Raw genomic sequence first — 26,097 nt, forward strand, 5'->3', positions numbered from 1 at the left:
ACGGGGAGGGGAACGGAAACAGGACCTGGAACGAGAACGAGACCTTTCCTCTCAGAGGCCCGCCCGTTACAGAGCTCCGGCCTGAGTGTACTCAAACGCGAAGCGCCTTTCCCTTACCGCTGGCTGCAGAATAGCGCCATCCCCTTCTGCGCGGTGCTTGACGGCATGCTGTATTAGCACTGTCGCACGGCAGCTGCCAATAGCGAGCCGCGCTCGCCGGAGGCGGCCGCAAAGCGCGGGCGAGGCGGCACGTGTGAGGTGAATGGGAAGGCCGGCGGTGGGTGGCGTGGAGCGGCGCGGGCGGTGGGGGTGTCCGTCGGAGCGTCCCCCGCGGGTGCGGGCCAGCGGCTTCCTCTGGCGCTGTCACCACGCTGGCCTGACTTGGTCTGGCACTCGGGGTCCCTGAGGAGCGGGGTCGGCCAGGCACGTGCTCCGCGGCCTTGCCTAGTTGAGCCTCCGTGGTTTGTTTCCTCACCGTCCGCCTAGGGACGGTCAGCGGCTGTTGAGAAGGGTTTAACTCCGCCAGATGTGTTAACCGGTGTTCCAAGAAATGCGGGCTGTCTTTTCCTCACGCTGTTGGCAAGGGAGCCACGGTGGTCCAGTAATGCTGTCTCTTGCGTCCTTTGCAGTGCTGCCACAATGGAAACCAAGGATAAAAGGAAGTTTGTGGGGAAGAGTGGAAAAGGGCCTTATGGGAAAGCACCACATGGGAAGAGGAAATTTAAAAAAGATAATGGTAAGAAGACAAGTTTTCCTAACAGGAGCCCCTTCTGAGTCGCTGGTGTTGTGCTCAGGCATGCTTGAACTTAACTTTTTCATCTTGGTAAACTTCTGAAGTGGTGAACTTTGTAGATGAGGTTGGAGAAGTGAATGTTGTCTGTCTGGGCTTCAGTAAAGCTTTTGACAATGTCTCCCATAAAGTCCTTGCAGAGGGGCTGACAGATTATGGGCTGGATGAGCACATGGTGTGGTAGATTGAAAACTGGCAGAATGGTTGGGCCCAGAAATTGGTTATAAGTGGCACGGAATCTAGTTGAAGGCCGATAACTAGCAGTGTACCCAAGGAGTCAGTACTAGGCCTAGTTCTGTTCAACCACTTCACTGATGATCTGGATTATGGGGCAGAGTGTACTATTACAAGTTTACTGGTGACAGAGCTGGGGGGAGTGGCAGGTGCACCAGGAGTCATGCTGCTCTTCAGAGAGGCCTCAGCAGCAGGGGGGAAACGGGCTGACAGAAGCCTTGTGAAGTTCATTAAGGAATGAAGGGCGAAGTCCTGCACCTGAGGCAGGAGCAACCCCACACACCAGTACGTGTCAGGGGAAAGCTTTGCAGAAAAGGCCCTGGGGCTCCTGGTGATCACAAAGTTGGACATGAGCCAGCAGTGTGGCCTTGTGTCAAAGGTGCCAAATTGGATCGTGGGCTACATTAGGAAGAGTGTTGCCAAAAGGTCAAGGGAAGTGATCCTTGCTGTTTCCTCAGCAGTGGTGAGGCCACACCTGGTGTGCTGTTTCCAGTTCTGGGCTACTCAGTACAAGTGAGACATAGCATATTAGAGAGAGCCCATGGAAGGGCCACATACATGATGAAAGGTCTGGAGCACCTCTTTTGTGAGGAGAGGCTGATGTTGTTAGGGCAGTTGAGACTGCAGAAGAGAAGGCTGATAGGGATCTTGTCACTGTATACAAATACCTGAATGGGGTGTGCAAAGACAGCCAGGACCAGAGGCACAAATTGAAACACAGGAGGTTCCTGCTGAATATCAGGAAAGATGTCTTTACTATGAGAGTAACTGAGCACTGCTCAGGGTGGAGTCTTCCACCTTGAACATAGTCAAAAGCCGCTCGTGGCCCTCTGTGAGCAGGAGGGTTGGACCAGATGACCTCCAAAAGCCCCTTCCAACTTCAGTCATCTATGATTCTGTCTTGCATTTAAAACTGTACTGACTGTATGATCAAATAACCTGGAAAAAGTGAGGCTGAAATGCTTTAAATAAACTGCACTGGAAGCCCTTCAGCTCTATTTCATTCACCTAAAATACTTAATTAGAATTTTAAAGTTGATATTTTTTGATTCTACAGTTTAATCTCCTACAGTAAGTAAAAGTTTGACAGTTGAAGCTAGGGTGTGTGAAGTGCTGTGGGTTAGAGTTGAGAATATACCTTTTAGTGTTTTTTTTTCTTCTGCTTTAGATGACGTCAAAAGAGCTCTGGCCATAAACTGTGGAGAGATGATTTGGGGATTGATGACCTTGGTGTCAGGGGTGATGAAATTCTTAATTAGGATAATCCTTTTATGTCTGGGCAGTTGTACTGCTGCCCAGAAAATAATACCCGGGCAGAACTTCCTTAGGGGAAAGTGGAACACCTAGGGACTGCCATGAAAACATCAGCTTTGAGAAGCATATGAGAATTATTGTTACGTGTATAATTGTTGCTACAAAGAAGTTAAATTCTTGTTACAGCAGTTATTTGTTACTTTGAAGCAACATTAGCTCTGTGATAGCATTTTAATTTCTTTTCCGTTGGGTTATAGATTCAGGTCCACCAAAGAAACTCCTCAAGAAAGGAGATGGGGAGGGAAAGCCTAAATCAATTTCCAAGAAATTTGTGAAAGGACATTTAAGACCTGGAAGAGCTACTGTCAAACAGTTCAAGAATAAACAGCAATCAGAAAAGTTTGCAAAGAAGAGGAAGCTCCAGGATGGAGAAGAGGGAGGTGAGTGGATTTTTAAGCCTGAATGTCAATGGCAACTAGGTTTTGGGAAACATGTTCATTCAGGTGCTCCTGTCTTCCTCTTTCCCCTTGCCTTGTTATCACCTTTCCAAATTGGCAGAATGACTGCAAGTTTACTTCATGTTTAATCTTTGCTGTGGAAAATGTTCTTCACCGGACTAAGCTTGAGTAATGAGAATGAACAGTTACGCATTTTCTTTGAAGTCAAAAGTAAAGATGCAGTAGCAAATTTAAATAATCAGCATACCATCATGAAGCTATGAGTATTTTAAAGACAATAGTAAGTGGCTAGCTTGAAACTGACTGCTTTCGCATAAATTTGGAAAATACAGAGCATTTCACAGGTTTAGAAATTTAATCCTCTGTTCTGGCTATAAAATTTGGAACACAAAAATTCATGAGTCAGAGTTGGCTATTCCTTAGATTACATTATTTTTTTTTTTCTTGTGGTGCAAGCTAGTCAGTTCTTTGTTTTTTTTTTGTTTTACAAAGACATTATTAGCGTTGTGACTGCTTTTTGTGTTTTTACTGCTTATTTTTGTGTTTACACAGAGACGCTAAATAAATGTCTGGTTTTACCATTTCTTTAAATGGGTTTCTTTTTTAACTTTGCTTCTGGTGCATGAGAACTTCATGTTGTTCCTTACTTTGTTGTGAAGCAAAGTTCTACTAGGACAGTGAAACAGAAGTGGCATCTTATGTGAAGTTCTGCAGAAAACCATTAGTTGTTTGAAAGTCAGTAGAAGGTATTGAGTATTTTGCTGTTGTGTTCTTCAGAATGGCTTCACATGGACTGTGCAGTAGATGCCTGGAAACTTAATAGGAACAGAATGTTCATATTAAGCTGCTTTTAAAAAAAAAGTCAACCCCCCCCCCAAAAAAAAACCCAAACACAACAACAAACAAATGAACAAAAAAAAAAAAAAAAAAAAAAACCAAACCACAAACAAACCTTTAAATGTTGTTTGTAAGAATAACGGAAAGGTGCTTGATATTGCATGGTGGCTCTGATCTCAAAGTGTTACTGGTTTTGCTTGTCGCTATTATTTTAGGAGAGTAACAGAAAAAAATAATATACTTTGTAAAAAGAGACAGTGGGTTTTGGCTGGGTAAAATAGTTAAGTGTATGCTGCTAAATGCCAACAAGCGGTGCTTTAAGGTCTAGAAATTTTATGCTGGGTCTTTAATGTTATAGAATAATAGAATCAAAGATTAGTTAGGGTTTGAAAGGACCGTAAGACCATCTAGTTCCAACCCCTCTGCCATGGGCAGGGACACCTCACACTAACCATGCCACCCAAGGCTCTGTCCAACCTGTCCTTGAACACTGCCAGGGATGGAGCATTCACAACTTCCTTGGGCAACCCCTTCCACTGCCTCACCACCCTAACAGTAAAGAACTTCCTCCTTATATCCAATCTAAACTTCCCCTGTTTAATTTTAACCTGTTACTCCTTGACCTATCACTACAGTCCCTGATGAAGAGTCCCTTCCCAACATCCTTGTAGGCCCCCTTCAGATACTGGAAGGCTGCTATGAGATCTCCACGCAGCCTTCTCTTCTCCAGGCTGAACAGCTCCATCTTTCTCTGCCTGTCTTCATACGGGAGGTGCTCCAGTCCCCTGATCATTCTCATGGCCCTCCTCTGGACTTGTTCCAACAGATCCATATCTTTTTTATGTTGAGGACACCAGAACTGCACACAATACTCCAAGTGAGGTCCCACAAGAGCAGAGTAGAGGGACAGGATCACCTCCTTCGACCTGCTGGTCACACTCCTTTTGATGCAGCCCAGGATACAGTTGGCTTTCTGGGTTGCGAGTGCACACTGAAGCCAGCTCATGTTAAGTTTATCATCAAACAACACCGCTAAGTCCTTCTCCGCAGGGCTGCTCTGAATCTCTTCTCTGCCCAACCTGTAGCTGTGCCTGGGATTGCTCCGACCCAGGTGTAGGACCTTGCACTTGGAATGGTTTAACTTTATGAGGTTGGCATCAGCCCACCTCACAGGCGTGTCAAGGTCCCTCTGGATGGCATTCCTTCCCTCCAGCGTATCAACCGAACCACACAGCTTGGTGTCATCGGCAAACTTGCTGAGGGCGCACTCAATCCCACTGTCCATGTTACCAACAGAGATGTTGAAGAAGACTAGTCCCAACACCGATCCCTGAAGGATTCCACTCGTTACTGGTCTCCAGCTGGACACTGAGCCATTGACCAGAACTCTTTGCATGTGGCCACCAGCCAGTTTCAGCCTGCCAGCCATGTTGCACGTAGAAGTAATAGTTTGCATGCATGACTTGGTTCTGTGAAACCGTGTCATACAAAATTATGTTTCTTGTGAAGGAATGACTGAATCGAAGATCAGATACTTGATGATTTTCCATAACTCATTTGTGGCACTTTACGGCACGTTATGAATTTGTTGAGTGTATAGCTGTTGTATAGTAAACCCCATGCTTAAGGAATCTGAAAGCAAAGATTAACCATGTTAAAAGACTTCAATTTTTTTCCTCTCTGAGATTTCAGAGATGTATCTTTGAGTTAAGGCTCTTATTTCAAGGGAGAGAAAAGGTATGTGTAAGTACAGCTTGAACTAAAAAGCTAGGTGCATCCTTAAGTCAATTTTCAAGCTATTAAGAGGTTTGCAGTGTGTTTTTGACAAAACTTTGAGAAAAATTCTTGTTTTCCTGGTTCTTTCAGTAGTATAGAATTGGAATTTACTAGCTTAGCATATGTATTAAATGTTTACACTTTCACATTAGGTAGCTTGGTAACTTAGGATGAAGCTCCTGAATTGTTAACAATTCAAGTCACAGAGCTGCCATAGTTTATACTGGTAAAAAGTTCCATTCCTCCTGTTTTACTGACTATAAAATCATCTATTTTTGTCTTCAGGGTTGGATACTAAGAAGCCAAAGTGGAATGACTTCAAAAAGAAAAGGAAGGAATTAAAGCAAACCAGACAACTTAATGATAAAAGTAACTATGACATAATTGTGAAATCGAAGCAAATATGGGAAAGTGTGAGAAGGTAATAATTATTCTTTTTTGCTTCAGTTAGCTTTTAGTCATGAGTGTCTGCAAGACTCTGTATCTCTTGTTACAATTATATGAAAATGTATTTCCACAGTGAAATTCCATGCGAGTGATAACTTTACATGTAATTCTGTAGATGGTTTAAGCAGGGTGTGGTGACCGATGGTTCTAGAAGTGTCTGGGTTAAGCTCACATATTAGGTTAAAATTTGTGAGTAAGTGCTTAAGGAGTTGTATTATATTTTGAACCCTGAGGCACAGATCATGTATTGATCCAGCCTGATCTTGCAGTGGGATCACTGCATGAGGGTTGGTTTTGGGTTTTTTTGAGGTTTGTATGCTGTCTCTAGGCAGGTGTAATTCTAGAACCTGGGACCGCACCTCAGAATGAGGAGATAATTTTACTTGTCTGTGCTTTGCATTTTCGGCTGTAAGATGCTTACAGTTCCTTGGATCTGTGAGCAGCTCTGGGTGCAGGTTTGAGTTTATGTTCTTTTTAATAATATTGTTACTCAGAAAAGAATAATCTTAAAGTGTGGAAATCTGGTTTGGTTTCTAGGAACTGAAAGTGCTTAATTACATCTGTCTACAGGTTTAGTGAATGATAATGTGAATTTGGTGTAGCAGGAGCTAGCTTTATTTTGTACTGTCTTAAATTATATCTGTAAGTGGATCATACTACAGAAAAAGTTTTGCTTTGCTTGTAGGAAGAAGTGTGATAAGGAGAAGCGAGAAAAGCTCATGAATGAACTACAGAAGCTTCTTCATGGAAAAATTAAAAGTGTAAGAAAAACTAATGGTGTAGTGCACAAATTCGTAAAAGCTTCTTTAAAGAAGGGTGAAATACTAAAATGAACTTTTAATTATATAGTACTAACCTGTTCTTCCAAAAGTTACAGGGATTTTTTTTTTTCAAACTTTGAGTAAAAGGGAAAAATAGTCTTTCTAGTTAATTCTTTAAATGCATAAATTTGCAGTGAAATACATATTTGATTTTATAGGGATTCATGGTATTCCATAATGAAGTGGAATTGCATTGTCACAGTCACTCTGAAATTACCAATAACATGAGGAAAAACAAGATACCATGTCATGGTACTCTTTCAGTATTAAAACCTGAATGCATGTCCTTAATTGTCAGCAACTGGAAGTATTGTCTATATTTGGTTTGATAGAGTACTTACAAAGTAGTAAAAACCCCTGAAAACTTAATTCATTATAAACAGCTACTTTTTTCATTGGCGTTACATTGCAACATGTGGCATGAAACTATACCAGACAGCAAGTGTGTTAAAATAAATTTGTTGCATAATGCCATTTTAATGGCCTAGGATAATGAAGTGTCTCTGTCCTGTAGCTGGCGTTTGCACATGATTCAACTCGAGTGATCCAGTGCTTTATTCAGTATGGTAATGAAAAGCAAAGGCAAGAGACATTTGAAGAACTGAAAGGTATTTTCTTCCCATTTACAGTTTACCTGTATGCTTATTAGGTTGCATTTAAAAAAGCGATATTATTTTCTCTTGAATATCTTTTAACTTTCTGCTAAACTGATGGACTGTATAGTGAGTTTTTAAAACTTTATTTAAACTATTGCATTTTGTTTTGTAGAGTTAATGTAGTACAAAATCAAATGAGCTATTTTTCCCCCTTCTTCTAGATAGCTTAGTAGAGTTGAGCAAGTCAAAATATTCCAGAAATATTGTGAAGAAGTTCCTTATGTATGGGTGAGTATGAAATGAATTTGCTTAGCTGTATTGCATTGTTTCATTTCCAGTGATTGCAGATTGGTTGGATTCATTCCAGTGCTTCTCTTAATCTGTATAATCTCAAGAACAAAAAATTATGTTTCTGGAAGCATCTTTGTAATGGTGATGAGGCAGAAGAGTGTCAGTTATTCCTAACGGTAGTTTTCCTTTTGTAAGAAAGTAAAGCTAAAGCTGTATATATTGAGGAAAACATATGCCAAAAGAGATTCAAATATATGCACAAAGTTAATCTTTCTCTCATAAAAAAAAAAAATATATAAAAATTTTTCTCTGTTTAGCATTTCAGGAAAGCATCCTTCATTCTGTAGGATTTATCCACTGGTTTCTTTTTCCCTCAAAATGCCTTATGATTTCTATGGCAAGAAAGCCAGAGATTCATGGCTTTCTTTCCATATTTTTGTAAATGCCAGAAAGGTGATCCAGAAACATTTATTTCCTGGTTTCTGTTCCAATTCATACCACCTAAATGTCCTTCCAGAAATGAAACTATTGATAGGTTAGCTTATCCCTAAAGTTTTAACTCTTGGTATCTATTTTTCCTTGTGAGACAGGACAAAACCACAAGTTGCAGAAATAATAAAAAGTTTTAAAGGCCATGTGAAAAAAATGCTCCGTCATGCTGAAGCTTCTGCTATCGTGGAATATGCATATAATGACAAAGCCATTCTGGAGCAGAGGAATATGCTGACAGAAGAGCTATATGGGAATACTTTCCAGGTTTACAAGGTGATGTTTAAATACTTTCTAGTCTAAGGTGTTCTAGCATCTAAGGTACTGTATACTATTTCTTCTAATTAAATTTCTCTTTCAGCTCTTCAAGTATGGTCTAGTTTAGCATGTTTAAATGTTACAATTGCTTGCATGTTTCTAGTCTAGATTAAATTGTCGTGTTTTTCAGTTTGAACTATGTAAAACATTTTTTGTTGGAGACATAAATAGTTTTATTTGCTACCAAGTACAAAGCTGTTTTATGCAACAGTTAACTACACTAGAGAGACTTCTGCAACCTGATGTACAACACAGCAGGCTTTTACCCAAAATTTATGTTAAAAATGTATAAGAAATTAACGGCTCATTTCTGAATTATATTCCTGCTGTTTACTGTATTATACATTTAGCAACATGTTTGCTCTGATTGTGGGCTGTAATTTGCTCAGATCGTGGGCTGTAATTTGTACTGGGAGTAAAACAGCCTCAGAAATCAAGTGCAGTGTTATCTTCCATCATTCTAGCATTCTTGGCATGAGTTTTTCAAGTAGTTTTAGGTTTTGGTGCAGATGTGAGGCTCAGCAATATGTGGGTTTGTAGGAAATTACAGTGTAACCCTTAAAGAGACCTGGAATTTTGTGGAGTTTTGAAATGGGTGATTTAATTTTCATCCTCCTGCCTCCAAATTCCTACCTTTTCCACCCCTGGCAGGGATGGTTACAGATACATTTCTTCTATCGACTCAGCCTATTCTAATAGCAACAGATTGTTTTAAGAAGAGTTACAAGTGTATATAGCTAGATAACAGGAAGTACTTCTGTTTTTAAGGTATATGTTATAAATTCCTTCTCTCTGCTGTTCTTGACCTGGAATTTTCTGGGCCTTGTTAAACTTCTCAGTTAATTCATTTGTTGTTCTCTGACTTACATGTACTGTTGTGCAGGATTTCTGCTTAGCTTAGGAGTCCCTTCACAGAATGTTAATTTTGCGTGTTTTACCTTATATGTGACAGTCTCGTGAAGAGCTGACTGTGGCAACAACCAGTTCAGACCATAAAAGTAGCTTTTGTTTGCTAATAATGGATATTCAGTTTGTAGAAAGAAGTATATAGCTTCTGACATACTCAAAGTAGACTGGCTTTGTATTTTTGAAATTGTAAAAATTGTTAGCTTTGCAGAAAAGTGTTTGTGATACTGTTCATGAATTTTGATTGAAAAGGAACTAAAGATTTTAATTTTCTGTAAGCTCTGATACTTACTGGGAACAATTGCACTGGTTGTACTTTCATTTCAGACACCAGTTGTCCCAACACTGGATAAAGTGTTAGCAGCTCAGCCTGAAAAGAGAGAGGCCATCTTGGATGAAATGAAACAGATTCTTACACCAATGGCACAAAAGTAAGGAAAAAAATTGATTTAAGGAGTCTACCATAAATCAGTTTGTTTCTGCCATACAAAAAGACAGTGATAATGATACATTGCTGTGTTGTTTAGGAAATAACTGTAGTTTTGTCCAAAGCATCATGTCTTAATTTTGAACTCCACTTCTATAAACTAAAGTGTCCCCTGCCCCAGCTATTCAGCAGAAATCCTGCAGTGTGGTGTACTTCTGTGATGCAGTCATTATTAGGTAAGCTTCTCTAGTGGTCCTTAGCAGAAAATATTTTGCTAGGTTTAGAATCAATCTTCCACATACTGCAGATGCTAAACATCTAATCCAGATTGTCTGTGTGTTTTCTGTGAAATGCACTGCCAAACCTGTTTTTTAAATGCAAATGAAGTATTGTTATCTTATGTTAAAACTGTTACTTATAGGGGACATTTTGTTTATTTTCCTCTTCCCAAATACAGAGAGGCTGTGATAAAACACTCACTGGTGCATAAAGTATTTTTGGACTTTTTCACTTACGCTCTTCCAAAACAAAGATCTGTAAGTGTGTTTTGTTTGTTTTTTATGTTCTAAGTGCATGGCTGTCCTTCTGTAGTTTCTGCCTTACTTCTTGTCATGGTTTAAGCTCAGCCTGTCACTCAGAAACCACGCAGCTGTTCACTTACTCCTCCCCCTCCTACCTGCTTCCCGGAGGGATGGGGAGGAGAATCGAAAGAGTGTAATTCCCACGGGCTGAGATAAGAACAGTCCAGTAACTAAGGTATAACACAAATCACTATTGCTGCCACCAATAATAATAATGATAAGGGAAATAAGGGAAGAGAATACAACTGCTCACCACCTGCCAACCAATACCCAGCCTGACCCAGCAGTGATCTAGCCCTTCCGGGTAACTGCCCCCAGTTTTACTTCCTGGGCATGACGTGCTGTGGTATGGAACACCTCTTTGGCTAGTTTGGTCAGGTGTCCTGTCTCTCATTCCTCCTGGCTTCCCCTCCTCCCTGGCAGAGCATGAGACTCACAAAGTCCTTTGTCAGACTAAGCATTACTGAGCAGCAATTAAAACCATCAGTGTTATCAGTGCTGTTCCCAGGCTGAAAGTCAAAACCACAGCACTGCACCAGCTACTAAGAAGGAGCAAAACGACTGCTACTGCTGAACCCAGGACAGTTCTGAGCACCCTTCCTTGAATTTTCTCTCTAATAGAAACTGTCAAGGTTCAGTACATTTCTGATTTCATAGGGTAAATATGATGAACCGTGTAGCTTTCAAGGGAGAAAGCCTGTATCATTTACAGTCCTTTTGATACCATTTTTCTTGGTTCAGGGCTGTGAGAATGGTTCTGTTGAGCCAGTGATGCTCTCTGTTGTTGTGAGCAGACAAAAAAATCCTTTCAAACCTTCACCCACATGTCTGGAGCTGTCTTAGGCCTTTTCTTTCACATTTTTGCTTTATCACCTTTTCTTTCACAGGAAATGATAGAAGCTATCAGAGAGGCTGTCATCTACCTGGCACACACTCACGATGGAGCCCGAGTAGCGATGCATTGCTTATGGCATGGTACTCCCAAGGTATTGTTTGGTTTCTGTCTACCCAGTCCTCTTCATTTATTTAATAATAGAGTCCTCTTTTTATTTAATAATAAGCAGTAACTGTATAAATAATACATAATCTATATTATATAATTAAATATATGTTATATAGTTATAAATAATAATTTAATGATAGTATTTAATAATAAATAATCCTCTTTTTAGTTAATAATAGTCTAGTCTGAGACTGTGCGTATGGTTGCCCAGGTGGGTTCTTCTGCCAGTGGACATTTTGGTACAGTTAAGTATTGGAGAGCAAGGTTAAAAAGTGGTTCCACTTGACTTACTGGCAAATAAAAGCAGTAGATTTTTTTGTGAATCAAATGCTTTTGTTAGAAATCCTGTAATAGAAGCATCTCTTTTTATTTTTAGCAGAGTTCATGAAGGTGGTACATAAAGCTGTTCCATTTTAAGATTATTGGCCATTCTTTCATTCTGTAGGTTTCTTAATGCCAGTGGAATTGGCAGTGGGAAGAGGACAGTAAAAAGTTGTAATATGGAACAGTTTTGGCTATGGAATGCCAAGACTTCAAAAATGTTACAGGAACTGTATTTAGCTTCTTCTGTTGATACGGTATCCTGCAATACTTTATGTGTATTGTAGGCTGTCATCTCTTGGAAATACTGTAGTGCTGTCTTTAAAATGAGGGTGGTGAGGCACTGGCACAGGTTGCCCAGAGAAGCTGTGGCTGCCCTGTACCTGGCAGTGTTCAAGGCCAGGTTGGATGGGACTTGGAGCAGGGGGCTGGAACTCGATGATCTTTAAGGCCCCTGCCAACCCAGCCCATTCTGTCATTCTTATGAAAATAGTCTGCTTGTTAAAGAGTGCAGGAGAAAATAGGAAGTTGCTAGGCTCCAAGGGTAGTAATGGGTGTGGAGAAGGCTAAGCAGTGATTGCAAAAGCCGAAGTACAAGCACTGAGGAAACTTTCTGCCAAAAAATGTATCTTGCTAGTAAACAGGTGTTGCAACAGGCTGGATAGAGTCCTTGCTACTTAAAAGTTTTGGGCACTGTTTAATAAGTTTCTTTCCAAATGAAGAGCTGAAGTGCATTTTTGTGTAAGTAATGAACAAGGTACAGGTGAACTTGTGTGGTGGTTTGGAGGTATCTCTCTTTTTAATTTTTTTTTTTTTGTTTTTTACCTTCATCTTAGCATTTTTGCCATGTCCTGTTGGTGGGCTGGATTTGTAAACACGTACAGAACCTCACTAGGACTGAGTCTTTCGCAAGTCAACTCTTACAGGTGCTGACTAGTAGCACAAATGTGAGACTGGTAAATAGCCTTTGCTTTAGTAAGCAGATGGAAGGTTATGTTTTTGAAGGTGTAGGTAACAATTTAGTTACTCAGAATCACTGGCATTATAGGCTAATTCGAGTTTCTTGTTTCCTTTTGTATAGGACAGAAAAGTAATTGTGAAAACTATGAAGACATATATTGAAAAAATAGCAACGGTGAGCATTTATTTCATAGTGTCTGAAATACAAGCAATTTGGTAGAGGCTAATGTGATTGCACTTTGGTACTGGAAACAACTGAGGTTTTAATGAAACTAGGTTTAAAATACTGGTGATATATTAGTATAAAATATAATGAACTTAATGGAATATTTAGAGACATACCGAGAAGCTTCATTGTGGGCAGTAAATACAGTCCTTCTTTGAAGTAGCTGAGTTAATTGTAAGTCCTATATTATATATCTTTTATATATATCTTCTATTTATTTTTTTTTTGAGCCCAGCTTTACATTACGTCTTATGGCTTCATCTATCTTCATTGGTTAATTCTTCTTGGTTGGGAGTAAAACCCCACAGAAAAGGGGTTTTATACGGAAAAGGAACTGAAGTTAAGATGTGGTGGGTGGGTCCCAACATATTTGAATGTGCCATTGCCATTTGAATGTGCATATTTCTACAAGTTTTTTGTTTTGTTTTTTTAAGAAGTCAGGAAGATTAAGAATGAATTAATGCTGAAATGGCATACAATGGAAGAAGTCTGTATTTATTTTTTTTCTGAGTAATATACATGTTTTGAGACTGCAGCACCAATAGAGTAACAGTTGCAATTGGATTTCATAGTTTCAGGCAAAACTACAACTGTGAAGAAAAGCTTTTTAAACTTTTCTATGTGATTGTATTGTTCTGTTTACTGATAGTTGATGTAGTCTCAATCAGTGGTCTCCAAACCTCTGGTCATGCAACCCTGACCATGCATCTCAAATATATGTGTATTTATGTATAAATAATATACATGTATTACTGGACTAGTATACATTATAAAACATACACAGAAATAGAAATTTAAAAAAGATTATATAAAGATAGCCAGTGGTTATTTTTACATATTTATTAATGGTACAAAAAATATTTTCTTCCTGCCTCGTAATGGATTGTCTTGTGCAGCCCATTGGAGGGTGCTGTTTTAAGTAATGTTTCTCTCCATAACTTCTACCAGGATAAGTTATTTCTATATTTTATTACGTATATATTAGATAGAAATATGAGACAGTAGGCAAATAATGGCTAAAACAACTCTGGAGCACTGAAGGTCTGGCTTTGCTTAGACACAGAATCTCACTGACACATAAGTGAATTGGGTCATGCCCTTTTGCATATGTTAGAATTTACTGTCCAGTGATACAGTAGGCTTATACGTGGCTTATTGCAGAAACATGATCTCCAAAAACATGGTATGTGATTTTTCTCAGTTTTAAGGAAATACCTCGTAAATAAAATCTGTATGTAATGTTTGGCAAGGCAAATCCTATGATTTCCGTTGGTAATTATACATAGGATTAGGTTAGTAGCTTGGATGTGATAAAGCAGTATTATCTGCTTCTAATGGCAGATCAACTCAATCTACCTTTCTTTTAACAACATGCTTCTCTTAACAGGCCTTATTTTTAGTGACAGTCTAAATGTTAGGCTTCCCTCATTCTATACGATGGACAGAATTTGCATGTGGTTCATGTTGTGTAACGTTCAAAACAAACTCTCAGAAATGCTGATCCTAAGTCAGTTAGTATGTTTGTAGAACTTCACTGCATGTCATTTCTGATGTCCCATCTTTGCAGGGTGAGTTTTCTCATCTGGTCTTGCTGGCAGCATTTGATTGCATCGATGACACTAAACTTGTGAAACAGTTAATTATATCAGTAAGTAGCCAAATTTTTCCTAAACAGTGTACAAATAGTGTTGGTGTTTCTCAGTATATAGGAAGATGAAAGTAGGAATCCATCAGCTTTTTTCAAACCATTTAGTTAATTTCCCCTTTTTCTGTTTAATTATATTCGTGTGTCATGTTTATTTTTTTCCTTTCATAGAAGACCTCAGCAGTTCATATGTTCTGTTTAGTTATTTATTTGAAATTGTTTTTAAACTAGATTCAGCGCTTGCTGAAAATTACCCGTTTTGTACATGTTCATTCTGGCTAATGGATGACTGGAATTTCTTTTGGTTGGATGCTGAAACCATTAACTCAAATTAATTCTCAAAACTTGATATTTTTACTTAGTATGTTGATAATTAAATGACATTAAGGATATAAGGATGCTGGGGAAGGACACTTCATTAGGGACTGTACTGATAGGCCAAGGGGTAATGGGTTAAAACATAAACAGGGGAAGTTTAGATTGGGTATAAGGAAGAAGCCCTTTACTGTAAGGGTACTGAGGTACCGGAAAGGGTTGGCCAAGGAAGTTGTGAATGTCCATCCCTGGCGATGTTCAAGGCCAGGTTGGAAAGAGCCTTGGGGGACATTGTTTAGTGTGAGGTGTCCCTGCTCATGGCAGGAGGGTTGGAACTTGATGATCTTAAGGTTCTTTCCAACCCCAAATATTCTATGATTGTACGATTAATGTTCTGGGTAAAATCCATACAATATTTTTATCTTCTTCCAAAATGGATGCAGGTAGGTGTCTGAAACATGAGAGCACTCTATCTGTTCTGCTTTACCTACATGAAATTGCAGGATGACATTAAGGATAGTATGCTTTCTTTTGAAATGCCTCATTTCTTCACCTTCCTTCCAAAATTATTTAATAAAGTGTCTTATAATATTTAGATTATGTTTGCATTCAAATTTTATCCCTTCTAAGATGTTTTAATCTGTAAAGTGTTATAAAGTTATGTTTTCACACTGATAAAAGAGACTTGATAGTGCACAATTAGTTTTCATGCAAGCAGGATAATTCACATCAAATGTATAGGTTGTAATGTGCTTATAGGAGTACTCATGCTCTAACTTTTAGGACTGACAGGTTGAGAGGCAGTGGCAAGGAGGTAAAGATGAGGCAAATACTTTGCATGTGGACTGCCAAGTTCACCATGAAACCATGTCGCCAATGGCCTCATTTACACTTTCTCTGAACGCTTCAGGCACGGTGATTTCACCACTTCCCTGGAAGCCTGTTCCAATGCCTGATCATGCTTTCAGTGAATAATTTTTTCCTAATATCCAGTCTAAACCTTCCCTGGCACAGTTTGAAGTCCTTAACTCTTGTCCTGTCCTTGTTACTTAGGAAAAGAGACCAGCCACCTCCTCTCTTCATCCTCCTTTCAGGTAGTTGTAGAGAATGATGTAGTCCCCCCTGAGCCTTCTCCAGACTGAACAACTCCAGTTCTCTCACCTGTTCCTCATGAGGCTTGTACTCCAGACCCTTCACCAGCTTCATTTCCCTTCTCTGGACCTGGTCCAGCAACTCAGTATCTCTCTTGTAATGAGGAGCCCAGAACTGAACACATGATGAGGCTTGCTTTGAAAAATAAGAGTTCTTTCATTGGACAGTTTTGTATAAAGGGGAATTGGGTTTTGGTACCTAAGCTCAAAGATGCATCCCTAAGTCTGCCTCTCTGGTGTAGAGAGATGAAAGCATCCCTGTGTGGAAATAAATGGCTTTTGTTTCTCAGGTCTATTAGCTGTAATCACAGCTGGATTGTTTCTAGAGTCCAGTCTGCAATGTGAAAAATTCTGGGCAAGTTCCAAGCAAATAGGCCCTGACAGATCAGTGCCATCTTGGTATGAGATCATTGAGGCATTCCGGTACTATGTTACAAGCACTCTGCTTTTGGAGGGTTTATGAGTTCAGATACTGTGTTTGGCTTTAGCTGAGCTTTCAAGTTGTCATTTAAGTCCTGAATCATCTGTGATTTTCCATCATCTGAGATCAAAGATAATGGAGTATTTACTCTTTGGTCATCCTACTGCATCCATCTGGACAGAAGAGTATAGGAAAGTAAGGACGAGTGGCTTTCAGTCATACAGAATTGGCCCATACGGGTTTATTTTCAAGTCAGGAACAGGGAAAGGATGTTGGGGAAAATGTAAAAAATATCAGGTAAGATCAGCTCTTCAGATAGAGAATGAAAACTAGTAGCAGAGGATGAGGTGAAAGCATGAAGTATTGGAGCAAACACTATAGATGAATCCAACCCTGAAAATTATCTTAAAAAGCAGTTAGACTTTTAAAACAGTTATCTGTATGTCCATACTAAAATTTAGCCCTCCCTCTTTTTCCCCTCCCTCTTTCCCCCCCCTTTTTTCTCTCACTAATCAGTGACTGATGCATCTGATGTACACATTTTAAACCTGATTATTTTTTTTCCTCACTTCACCAAACTGTCATTCTGATGAGAGGTTTTTTATTTAATTTTGCAAGCAGATACAGATCTTACTCCTATTATATAGGTTTCCTTTCCTAAGCTTTGTATTTGAAAGGTCATCAGTAATTACTGTTGGCTCAAAACTTATTAATTCATTAATGTTTTGTTGCTGCTTGTTTACAGGAAATAAATGCTGCTTTACCCAATATAATAAACAACAAGTACGGAAAGAAGGTCTTGTTGTACTTGCTAAGTCCTAGAGACCCTGCACATTTTGTTCCAGAAATTATCACACTTCTGCAACAGGGAGATGGAAATGCCTATAGGTATATAACAGTTAAGATTTTTTTCCCTGGAGTCCAGAAGAGTTCATGCAACTTTCTGTCATGAAATTTAATTTCAGCTTTTTTTTATAGTATAGCTAAGTAATGTAAATATATGTAAATAATATCCAAGATTACTTAGATGTGTTAATTTATAGTCTGTATTTTTGCATTTTTTGTTTAAAATTCATTTTTAAAATTGTTATCAGCAATGTATTGGTAGTCAGCAGTTCACTCTCCTTGTAAGAGGCAAAAACTGTGATGTGTTCTTTGTTTAAACTCATACATCGAACTTGGCATAGGAAGTTTTTAATATGCATTATTGGTGTTTTGGGTTGCACAAAAGCATATCTCAATCTAGCAATAAAAATGGAAATTGTTAATTTGAATTCACTCTCTGGTATTGACATTGCTGCTTATGAGCTTTTAAAGATTTTTTTTTTAAAGCAATTTTATATGATTAGTGAGCTGTTTAAGTAAATCTCAGCTACTGAGATGTCAGAATGAATAGAAAACAATCAGGTTAAATTACTGCTAACTAAAAACTCTATGAGGTTTACCAGCAGTCAGCTTTAAACACTATACACTTTTTTGCTCTATGTGTTCTTAAAATGAGTATATGAAACATGTGTTTAATGGAGCGAAGAGTAATGTTTTATTTCGATTTTCTAATAATTTATATCTATCTCAAATAGTGTATATGTCTGATTATCTTGTTGCTTAACGTGCATACAGAGCAAGTCTTCTACGTTAATGTGGTGTCTCTTTCATCAGTAAGAAGAATACTGAACTCCGCCGTCGTGAACTCCTGGAAGCCATTTCCTCACCTCTGCTAGAATATTTGCAAGAACATACACAAGAAGTAGTCATAGACAAAGCTACCTTTGTCTTGGTTGCTGATATCTTAAGAACAGCTGCTGGTGACATCCAGCCTGCACTAGATGCAATTGCTAATTTAGCAGCAGAAGAGCTTGTTCCAGGTGGCTGTGATGGGCAGGTAAGGTAAAAGAGGACAAGCTTCCTGAAGTCTTGCACAGCTTTTGCTCATTTTGTATCACTAACATGAAGTCTGCTTACTTTTTCCTCTGTGTAACGTCAGTGAGCTGCCCTGGTAGCATTTGTGCATGAGACATGATCCATTTTCTGACATTTTTCTTTCATAGCGGTATCATTACTGCATCTGGAGAGAGAAAGGCTTGAGCCAGCATTTCATATGAGGTTAGAGCAAGGTAGTTCATGATCTTTCATCTTCAAAACTGCTTTAAACACTTCATAGGAAGGTAGCTGACAATCATGTTACACAGTCCCTTTTAATGTTACCACTATGCTTTCAAGCAGTTAGTAAATTTGTAGTTCATTTGACTGTTTACATTGAGAACAATCTCAATGAAGAGCGATCAAAGGGTCTCTTAGCTTTCAAGTGTGCCTTTCTCCATGCAAGATCTTAGATAATAACTGTTTGTCTTTGCAGCAATAGCTGTCTTTAGAATATGACCTTCTCTTCAAAGTGTGCCCCTGCCCCTTCTGTGCTTTGTTAAGCTCAGTCAGATATGCATCTGTAGACTAGAAAACAAAAAATGCTGTGTACGCTATATTTAAGATAGATGCCCTCTAGATTTTTGTAGTTGTGCTGAATTTGCCCTGGTTTTCCCCTTCTATAAGATGTGCATTTTACAGAATTTTACATGAACTAGTCGTGTTTTCTGTGATTTTCTGTGAACCGTTAATTTTCAAGTCCATGCAAATGCAGAAAGTGGATTTTCTTGCAGAGGCAGGTAGACCAATAGATACTGCTCAGTAAGCATGAGGGTATTGGAGGGGTGGATGAAACTTTGGTTGATGTGTTTTATTACTGAAAGTTAGATGTTCCAGGGAATGTGGTAAAAAAAATAAACTGGTCTATTTAAATAAATACTCAGATACTTGGATCAAACTTGTCATCATTCGCATAGTTGATGACTAAATGGATCAGTGATGAGGTGTCTGAGGGCAGAGTGGACCAAGCCAGCAGGAATTTATAGACAGACATGTAAATATGTTTTGAAATGTTCTTGTTAAATAATTTGTGTTTTGGTTCGCTTTTTTCCCTTAAAGCTTCACATTGCAGAGCATCCAGCAGGCCATCTAGTTTTGAAATGGTTAATAGAGCAAGATGAAAAAATGAGGGAGAGTGGAAAAGAAGGTATGTTGGAAATACAGCTTTATTTAATCAAATTATGACTTTCAGAGTAATCAGTTATCTTACGGAAAATAAGATTTCTGCAGTTACTTCTTTGAATATACTAACATATGGAAAATTGTTAACATGCTGTCTAAGACTGTTGCGTCCAGCTTTTATGCTGTGACATAAACAGAATGCCAAGGATATGTTTTCTTTTTCTGCAAAGGAAGGACTGATCAGGTTTTGTTCTCAGGGGCTTACTGTGAATTTGGCACAGGGTTCACTTCTGCGCTTAAATGCCTCGGTAGCTTTCCTAAGTTACACAGCAATTTAAAGGACAGTAATAGAAAAAGTAAAGTCTTTCTAACAAGAAAACTTGTTTCATTAGTGCTTGTGAGCCAAACTGTAATCTTTGCTGCATTCATTAGTGCTGCTGGGTTAGTGCTATGTGTTACTACGATAATTCATGCACAGAAATAGGACATCTTTGCTATTTTATATCCCGGAAGGCAGAGACTGGGCACAGATGTTCTCATCTTAATTTAGCTTTTAAACTTATTTTATTACATAACTGTAAAATCTTGTGTGAATCACCATATCCTAATAGAGATTACTTTTTCTTCTACAAAACCCTCAAAAAATGAAAGGAGGTGGTGTAACATAGGTTAGGGTTTGTCAGTGCTCTGTGGGGTTTTTGGGTTGTTTACTGGGAAGTTTGCTCAGCAGCAAACTTACAGTTGTAAGAGCAGTTTTCCTGAAGTTCAATCCTTCAAATTCAGCTGGGGACTTGAGGTGAGCCTAGATTCTTTTGCATATGCCATTCGTGTAATCTGCAACTTAGCCTTTCAAAGCTACTGAGGAAATAGAGCTGTAGCATCAGTACAGCTGAAACAAACAAGGTTCCTTGTAGTTTTCATGCATCAATAAAATATTAGCTCTGAAGTTTTAAGTAACTAAATCTGTGAACATTTTGTGTCTTCAGTTGTAGTGTCAGTTGCTTACAAATGTACCATTTTCAGCAGAGGTGTGTGTGTATTAGTGTATTGTTTGTAAGTGTCTCTTGCTTTGTTGTCATTCTTTCAAAGCTCTTTAAGTCTTCCTTATGATGTGAATAGACTTTGACACCCTTATTAAAAAAAAAAAGAGGGTAGATTTAGATTAGATATAAGGAGGAAATTCTTCACTCTGAGACTGATGAGGCACTGGCACAGGTTGCACAGAGAAACTGTGGCTGCCCCATCCCTGGCCGTGTTCAAGGCCAGGTTGGATGAGACTTTTGAGTAACCTGATCTAGTAGAAGGTGTCCCTGCCCATAGCAAGGGGGGTTGGAACTAAATGAGCTTTAAGGTCCCTGCCAGCCCAGCGCAGTCTGTGATTCCATGAAACAGCAAGTTTGCCCGCTTTACATTAGTAAACCATCCACAGTGCTGCTGTTGTCTAACTAACTTAAAGCAATACTTGGAATTTGTCAAACATCTATAAATGTATTCATTGCGTTGAATAGACATTTATTTTGAGATAGAAAAACTTTGTGAATGCTTGGTGGCTTAAAATTATTTGATTAAATCACAACTGCAGAGAAGTTTTATCAGGCTTCTATGTGTAAAGGTACTGTCTAATTTTTTTCTTCTCCCTACTCCTTTCCCACACTTTACAGTTTGCTTTGGAAGAACACTGCTGGAACGTGTTGGTATTGAGAATATGAAGACCTGGGCTGAAGTAAATCGAGGTGCCATTATTCTTTGTTGGTACGTAAGGCACATGGCTATTTCTGATTAGGTTCCAGTGTTACTTTCCTGAACAGCTAAGAAAACATTAGATGAAATTTCTGTCAGCAAAGTACCATTTTTAATTCAGTATGTACTGTCTTTCATCCCACTGCTAAGTCTGCAGTGGAACAGGGTAGGAAAATTCAAACCAGAGTTTCCATAGGTTCCTTGAATTCAGGCTTTTACAGTACTAGGAAGTAGCTCAGTGTTGGAAGATCTTAAAAGATTTGATTTAATCTTAAAGATTAAAAATCTAATATATTTTAAAAATTGTGCCTGTAAGTCTTGTTTTACAAACACAAAATTCTCAAAAAAGCAGTCCACAAATAGCTAATTAAAGTAATTAACTCTGAAATAACTGACTGGCAGCAGCATGCAATTTTTTATTTTTTTTTGGGGGGAGGATGGGAGTTTTTGGTCGCTTACTCATGTGTGTTGATGCCTTAATTATGGAGCTAAGTATGTCTCATACTGAAGTAGAAAAGTGTTTGAAATAGACTATACAAAAGAACAGATCGTGCAAAGGCTTGTGGTGAGCTGACTTGCTCACAACTTTTAAGCAGAGAACTGTGCAACTGATGAGAGAAAAAAGACCCCACAGGAACTGGACTAATATTACTATTTAGTTTTATCAAATGTGAACAGTTGTGTTAATCATTTTGTAACTACTTGTCAGTGTCAGGTCATAGAAACCCAAGTTTTTGTCCTAACCCAAAGTGGTCTGTGTTGTAGTGCTGCTGGGTCAGCTGTACTGAGCCAAAGTCAGCAAACAATTCGAACAGACAACATGATTTTGAAAAGTAAAAACCTCGTTCTCCTTGTTTCTACCCCCCTTCTCCCTCACCGAAAGTTACTTTAGACTCCTTGCTGTTTATTTTCCATCTCTGCTCTTTATGACTTTAGTGTGAGGCTGTTTTGATGTTCATGCTCTTTCGCAAGGTGAATCAAAAGCTGTTTTCACTAATAGGACTTCTGTTAGTTAATATGAGTTTAGTTCTAACTTTGTTTGGTCATTATCATTCAGAATATTAGTACAAAGAATTGGCAGTAGAAGAGTAGCTGCAATCCAGATACAAAACCAGTTTACACAACATCGTAATAGTCATATGGATTTGGCTGTTAAGATTGTTCAGCTGCTGAAATAATAACACTCTTTGCCTCTCATAAGTCTTTAGAATTCAATAAATGCTTCTAATGCTTTTAAGTTATCTGATCCTGTGCACAGATGTTCAGTGGAGATTTGTAGTAACGGCTTGTTCACTGATAATGTACTGTACCAGTGCCTAGACTTTTTTTCCCTAACTCAAGGCTGAGCAGATTCCTTTAGCATGTGATGTTCCTGGCTTATGTATTAAGCTGTTTTGGTTGTCCAAATAAAGTTACAAAGTAAGTTAGTGGAAATAACTGCTTAGCTTCACCATGACAACAGTGTCTTAATAGGAATTGAAGACTCGTATAGGAAACAGGAAACTAGTAATTGTTTGTTAGCAAAAAACAGTACAGAAGCAGTGTTTTTTTTGTCTAAAAGTATGTGATGTTAGTCTTTCCCTGTCCTGTCTGTTGTTACTCGTGGTACTACAGAGTGGAACTTTGACAAGTGCTTTGTTGCCAAGCAGGGAAGCCTGTCTTCCAGATTGGCAGTTAAACATTTTTCACCAATACTGAAACACACCTAACAGGAAAGGGACAAAAATATGGGGGAGTAGTGAGTGTTTGTTTTGCTGTAATTTCGGTTTTAGTTTTGGTTTTTTAATTAAATCTGAATCCTTTGTAAATTGAATTTCTCTTGATGACTCTTGCCGTGACACACTTTCATTCGGGCAGCTGAGAACACACAAAGGCAGTTGCTTCTGTTCCATTTCATGTGACACCTGCTTACGTCACTAACAGTAGGAATTAACGTCATTTTTGTTTAACTGCATGCATTGAAGTCAAGACATTACCTAAATCATACAGCAGGGATAAATTTAACTTAGTTTGGTATAGATAACTGCAATATAATAAAATATATAAATATATATAAAATATATAAAAATATATAAATATTTTATTAAATAAAATAAAATATATAAATAAAATAATTATTGAGTGTAAAAAACACTCATGTAAAACCAAACAGATACTTTTGTCATGAGAGATGCAAGATCCCTCTGACAGAGGTAATTTTCAGACATTGGCAGTTCTCCTTGAAGCTATGATTGATTTTTGTTTTGCTGTTGGCTTTCAGAAGCCATCTGTCACTTTTGTGCGTATCTGAAACTTAGGATTACCTACTCCTAGAAGCCCTAGAAGATTTTTTGCTTTCTAGTAATTTATGTTTATTCAGCTTTTAGAAGCGGCTCATTGTGCGTGGTTGATATCTTAGTTACCTGGTCTCCTCTGGATGCTCTCCTTTCAGTGTCCTACGTAGCAATTTGATTTTGATTTTATTTAAAAAAAGTATTCTGGGGCTTCCTTCTGACTTAGTACAAGCTTGAAGAGGTTATGGGAGGGTTCTTTGCAGATGTTACCGTCCAGCTTAGTGTAAATAAAGTGTTGTAAGTACTAGAATGTCATGGACGCTGGTCTATTTATGTTTCTACATCTGACCTCTCCTCAGAATTTTTGGATTTCTGAATGATACATTACGTCAGGGTAGAAAATGGATAAAACATAGACTTACTGATATCCATGTCATTTCTATAACCAGCATAGTTGTGGCCTGAGAGAAGAGGCTGTGGGACTTGGGGTGGTTTAGCTGGGAGAAGGAATGGCTTTGGAGGCACTTAGCAACATCCCTCCTAGCACCACAGAAGGGCATGGAGGAGAGCTATGCTGTTTACAGCAGTGAGTGCTGTGGCTAGAGGGTGGGAGGCAGCAGTGCAAGTTGACACACAGGAGGCTCAGGCTGGAGGTAAGAAGCAGCCTTTTTGCCATGAGGGCAGCCCAGCCCAATGGTGATGGAGGTTGGGCTGTCTCCTGTATGTCAGCCCTGGAGGAGGTGAAGCCCTGAGCAGCCTTGTCTGACCCAGTGTTTGAACCCACTTTGAGCAGGAATCTGCAGTTACTTCCAGTCTGATTTATTCTGTGTTCTGTTTTCACTTGGTGTTTCGTGCTTTCTGGAAAGTTTTACATCTTTTTCTAGTAGGAGGTAATAACATCTGCCCTGAGTTATATTAGTTGTAAGGAGGTACTTTTTTCTTACATGGACAGCTTCTTTCCCTATGACATATGTGCTGACCTTTGACATCCTTGTTTATTTTCCTGTTTCTTATAGCCTTCTCCGGAGCACCGATCAAAAAGTGGCAAATACAGTCAAAAAAGGACTGAAAAAACTTGTCCCAAAGTTGAAGCTAAATAAAAATGTAAAAGGAATAGAAGCATTACTGGAGAAATTGACTTCCTAGTGTAAATGAAGCTAAAAAGACAATTTACATCAGTGCAACCAACTGAGATTTTACATCATGGTTGTTTTAAAACATGGTATATGCATTTGTAAATTAAATAATTTCTAAACCAGCTTGTCTGTTGTACTTACTCTGTGGCATATGGTAAATAGTTGTTCTCGGAGACTGAAATCTCAAGAACATTTAGGAGCTAGTGGAAGCTTAAGAACATGTTATCTAATCAAGGAGTTAAGTCTTTCCTGATAACCTACACAAAATGTTTTGAGTCTTGTTAAAATTTGCATGTATGTTGTTCTAATCACCATGTGAACATAGCATCTGTGCTGGAGGTGCTGTGTACTGGGCAAATAAATACACTTTTTCTTAATCCCTTTCCCTTCTGGTTTCCTCAGAAAGCAAAACAGAAAAACAGCTCAAGTCCCATTCTTACCCTGTGAAGGAGTGATGGAGGGTCTCATCTTTCAGGAACTAACAAGAATAGAATGAAAATAGTCTCTCTGACTTTTTACAAAGAAGGTCCTGAAGGAGAGGCTAACTGTTCCAATGGACCATAATTTGGTTTAATTTTTCTGTACTTCTGAAAAGTACAGACATTTAAGTCCTAATAAACCGGAGGGATTTGGGGTTTTTCTGGTGTCTTCCTTATAATAGGGATGAGATGAATTTACTTCTGCATGATATCAAATAGATGTTCCATTAATTTCTACTGTACCGTATTTTTCACAGAAAAATCAAGCCAGTATTTTATTTTCTTATTCTAAGCAAAGGGGGAAAACAAAACAAATAAACCCAAACCTTTCTTGGTAAGGCATTCATACAACACACTGGTGGTGTTTATTGCCATGATGATAGACTGAGCCAGAGGACCAGATTAATTCAGTCTTAACTGAGGAATCACTGTTTACTGTTGCTGCATTTTTTTAATAGCAGATAGGCATTATTTTCCCCTAAAATGCAGCTCCCTTAACAAAGTACAATGCAACTTATCGGAAGTTGTCAGTGGGTAAGTACACTGGCTTAAGTTTCTGTATTTTACGTACCTCAGGTTAGACTCCTAAATTACTGAGTTTATTGTCAGAAGTCATGATACAACTACTGCAGTCCATTAGGAACTCGAGCAGTGCTCGGAGCCCAGGAAAATCAGATTACCCAGAAAGACTGAGACTTGCATGCTTAGCATGAGGTAAAATAAGCTGGTTATCTAGGGAGCACCTGTATGGATGCAGGTTCTGAAGTCAAGTGCATTTTTTAGATTTGTATGTTTAAATAGTTTATCCAAAGCAATAAAATGCATTGTTTCATCTTAAGTATTTTGTTTTTCACTGGTCCTGTCTAAGGGGAATATTATTTATTATAAAAAATGACAAGATACTTGAATAGGCAATTTAAAAAAACATAAATGTAAACCCAATTGTAATTCGAGGTTAATTTAGGTTAATTTAAGCAAAATGTGAAGGTTATAGTTAGAGGTGTTTCAAACGTTGTTAGGTTTTATTTGCATCTGTGGATTTACTGGTAGTTTGCTGACTGTGCTTCCCTCTTAATTCCACCTAATCTGATGACTAGTGGTAAATACTTGAAGGTTAATCTCAATTAGACCTGATTGGCACTGGCTTAAGTGTTCATGCT

At 38.6% G+C, this 26,097-nt stretch overlaps 1 protein-coding gene across 4 annotated transcripts; it reads left to right on the forward strand.

The window, feature by feature from the left end:
* PUM3 (pumilio RNA binding family member 3) lies at positions 1-24,580 on the forward strand. Of its 4 annotated transcripts, none has more exons than XM_061375119.1 (18): positions 1-258; positions 630-736; positions 2,536-2,718; positions 5,635-5,770; positions 6,482-6,557; positions 7,132-7,225; positions 7,435-7,501; positions 8,095-8,269; positions 9,545-9,648; positions 10,102-10,180; positions 11,113-11,211; positions 12,631-12,684; positions 14,303-14,383; positions 17,013-17,155; positions 17,927-18,149; positions 19,247-19,334; positions 20,971-21,061; positions 24,339-24,580. In XM_061375119.1, the coding sequence occupies exons 2-18, from the start codon at positions 640-642 to the stop codon at positions 24,466-24,468; spliced, it is 1,920 nt and encodes a 639-aa protein (XP_061231103.1). In that variant the 5' UTR covers positions 1-258; positions 630-639; the 3' UTR covers positions 24,469-24,580. The 4 variants fall into 4 exon arrangements, with proteins under 4 accessions (XP_061231103.1, XP_061231105.1, XP_061231106.1 ...); XM_061375121.1 differs by having other exon boundaries at positions 2-258; positions 2,542-2,718; XM_061375122.1 differs by lacking the exon at positions 1-258 and adding an exon at positions 299-334 and having other exon boundaries at positions 2,542-2,718.
* Positions 24,581-26,097: the final 1,517 nt, after the last annotated feature.

This window comes from Neopsephotus bourkii, unplaced genomic scaffold, assembly GCF_033783945.1.
Source record: "Neopsephotus bourkii isolate Nb327-2 ecotype Australia unplaced genomic scaffold, CSIRO-AGI_Nbou_v1 NB_1658, whole genome shotgun sequence".
NCBI classification, from domain to species: domain Eukaryota; kingdom Metazoa; phylum Chordata; class Aves; order Psittaciformes; family Psittacidae; genus Neopsephotus; species Neopsephotus bourkii.

Bases quoted from the DNA above. Each gene is read 5' to 3' on its own strand.
- PUM3 (XM_061375119.1), top strand. From the start codon at position 640: ATGGAAACCAAGGATAAAAGGAAGTTTGTGGGGAAGAGTGGAAAAGGG. The intron at 6,558-7,131 runs GTAAGAAAAACT...TCTGTCCTGTAG, and splicing joins TTCATGGAAAAATTAAAAGT to CTGGCGTTTGCACATGATTC. The intron at 19,335-20,970 runs GTATGTTGGAAA...CACACTTTACAG, and splicing joins GAGGGAGAGTGGAAAAGAAG to TTTGCTTTGGAAGAACACTG.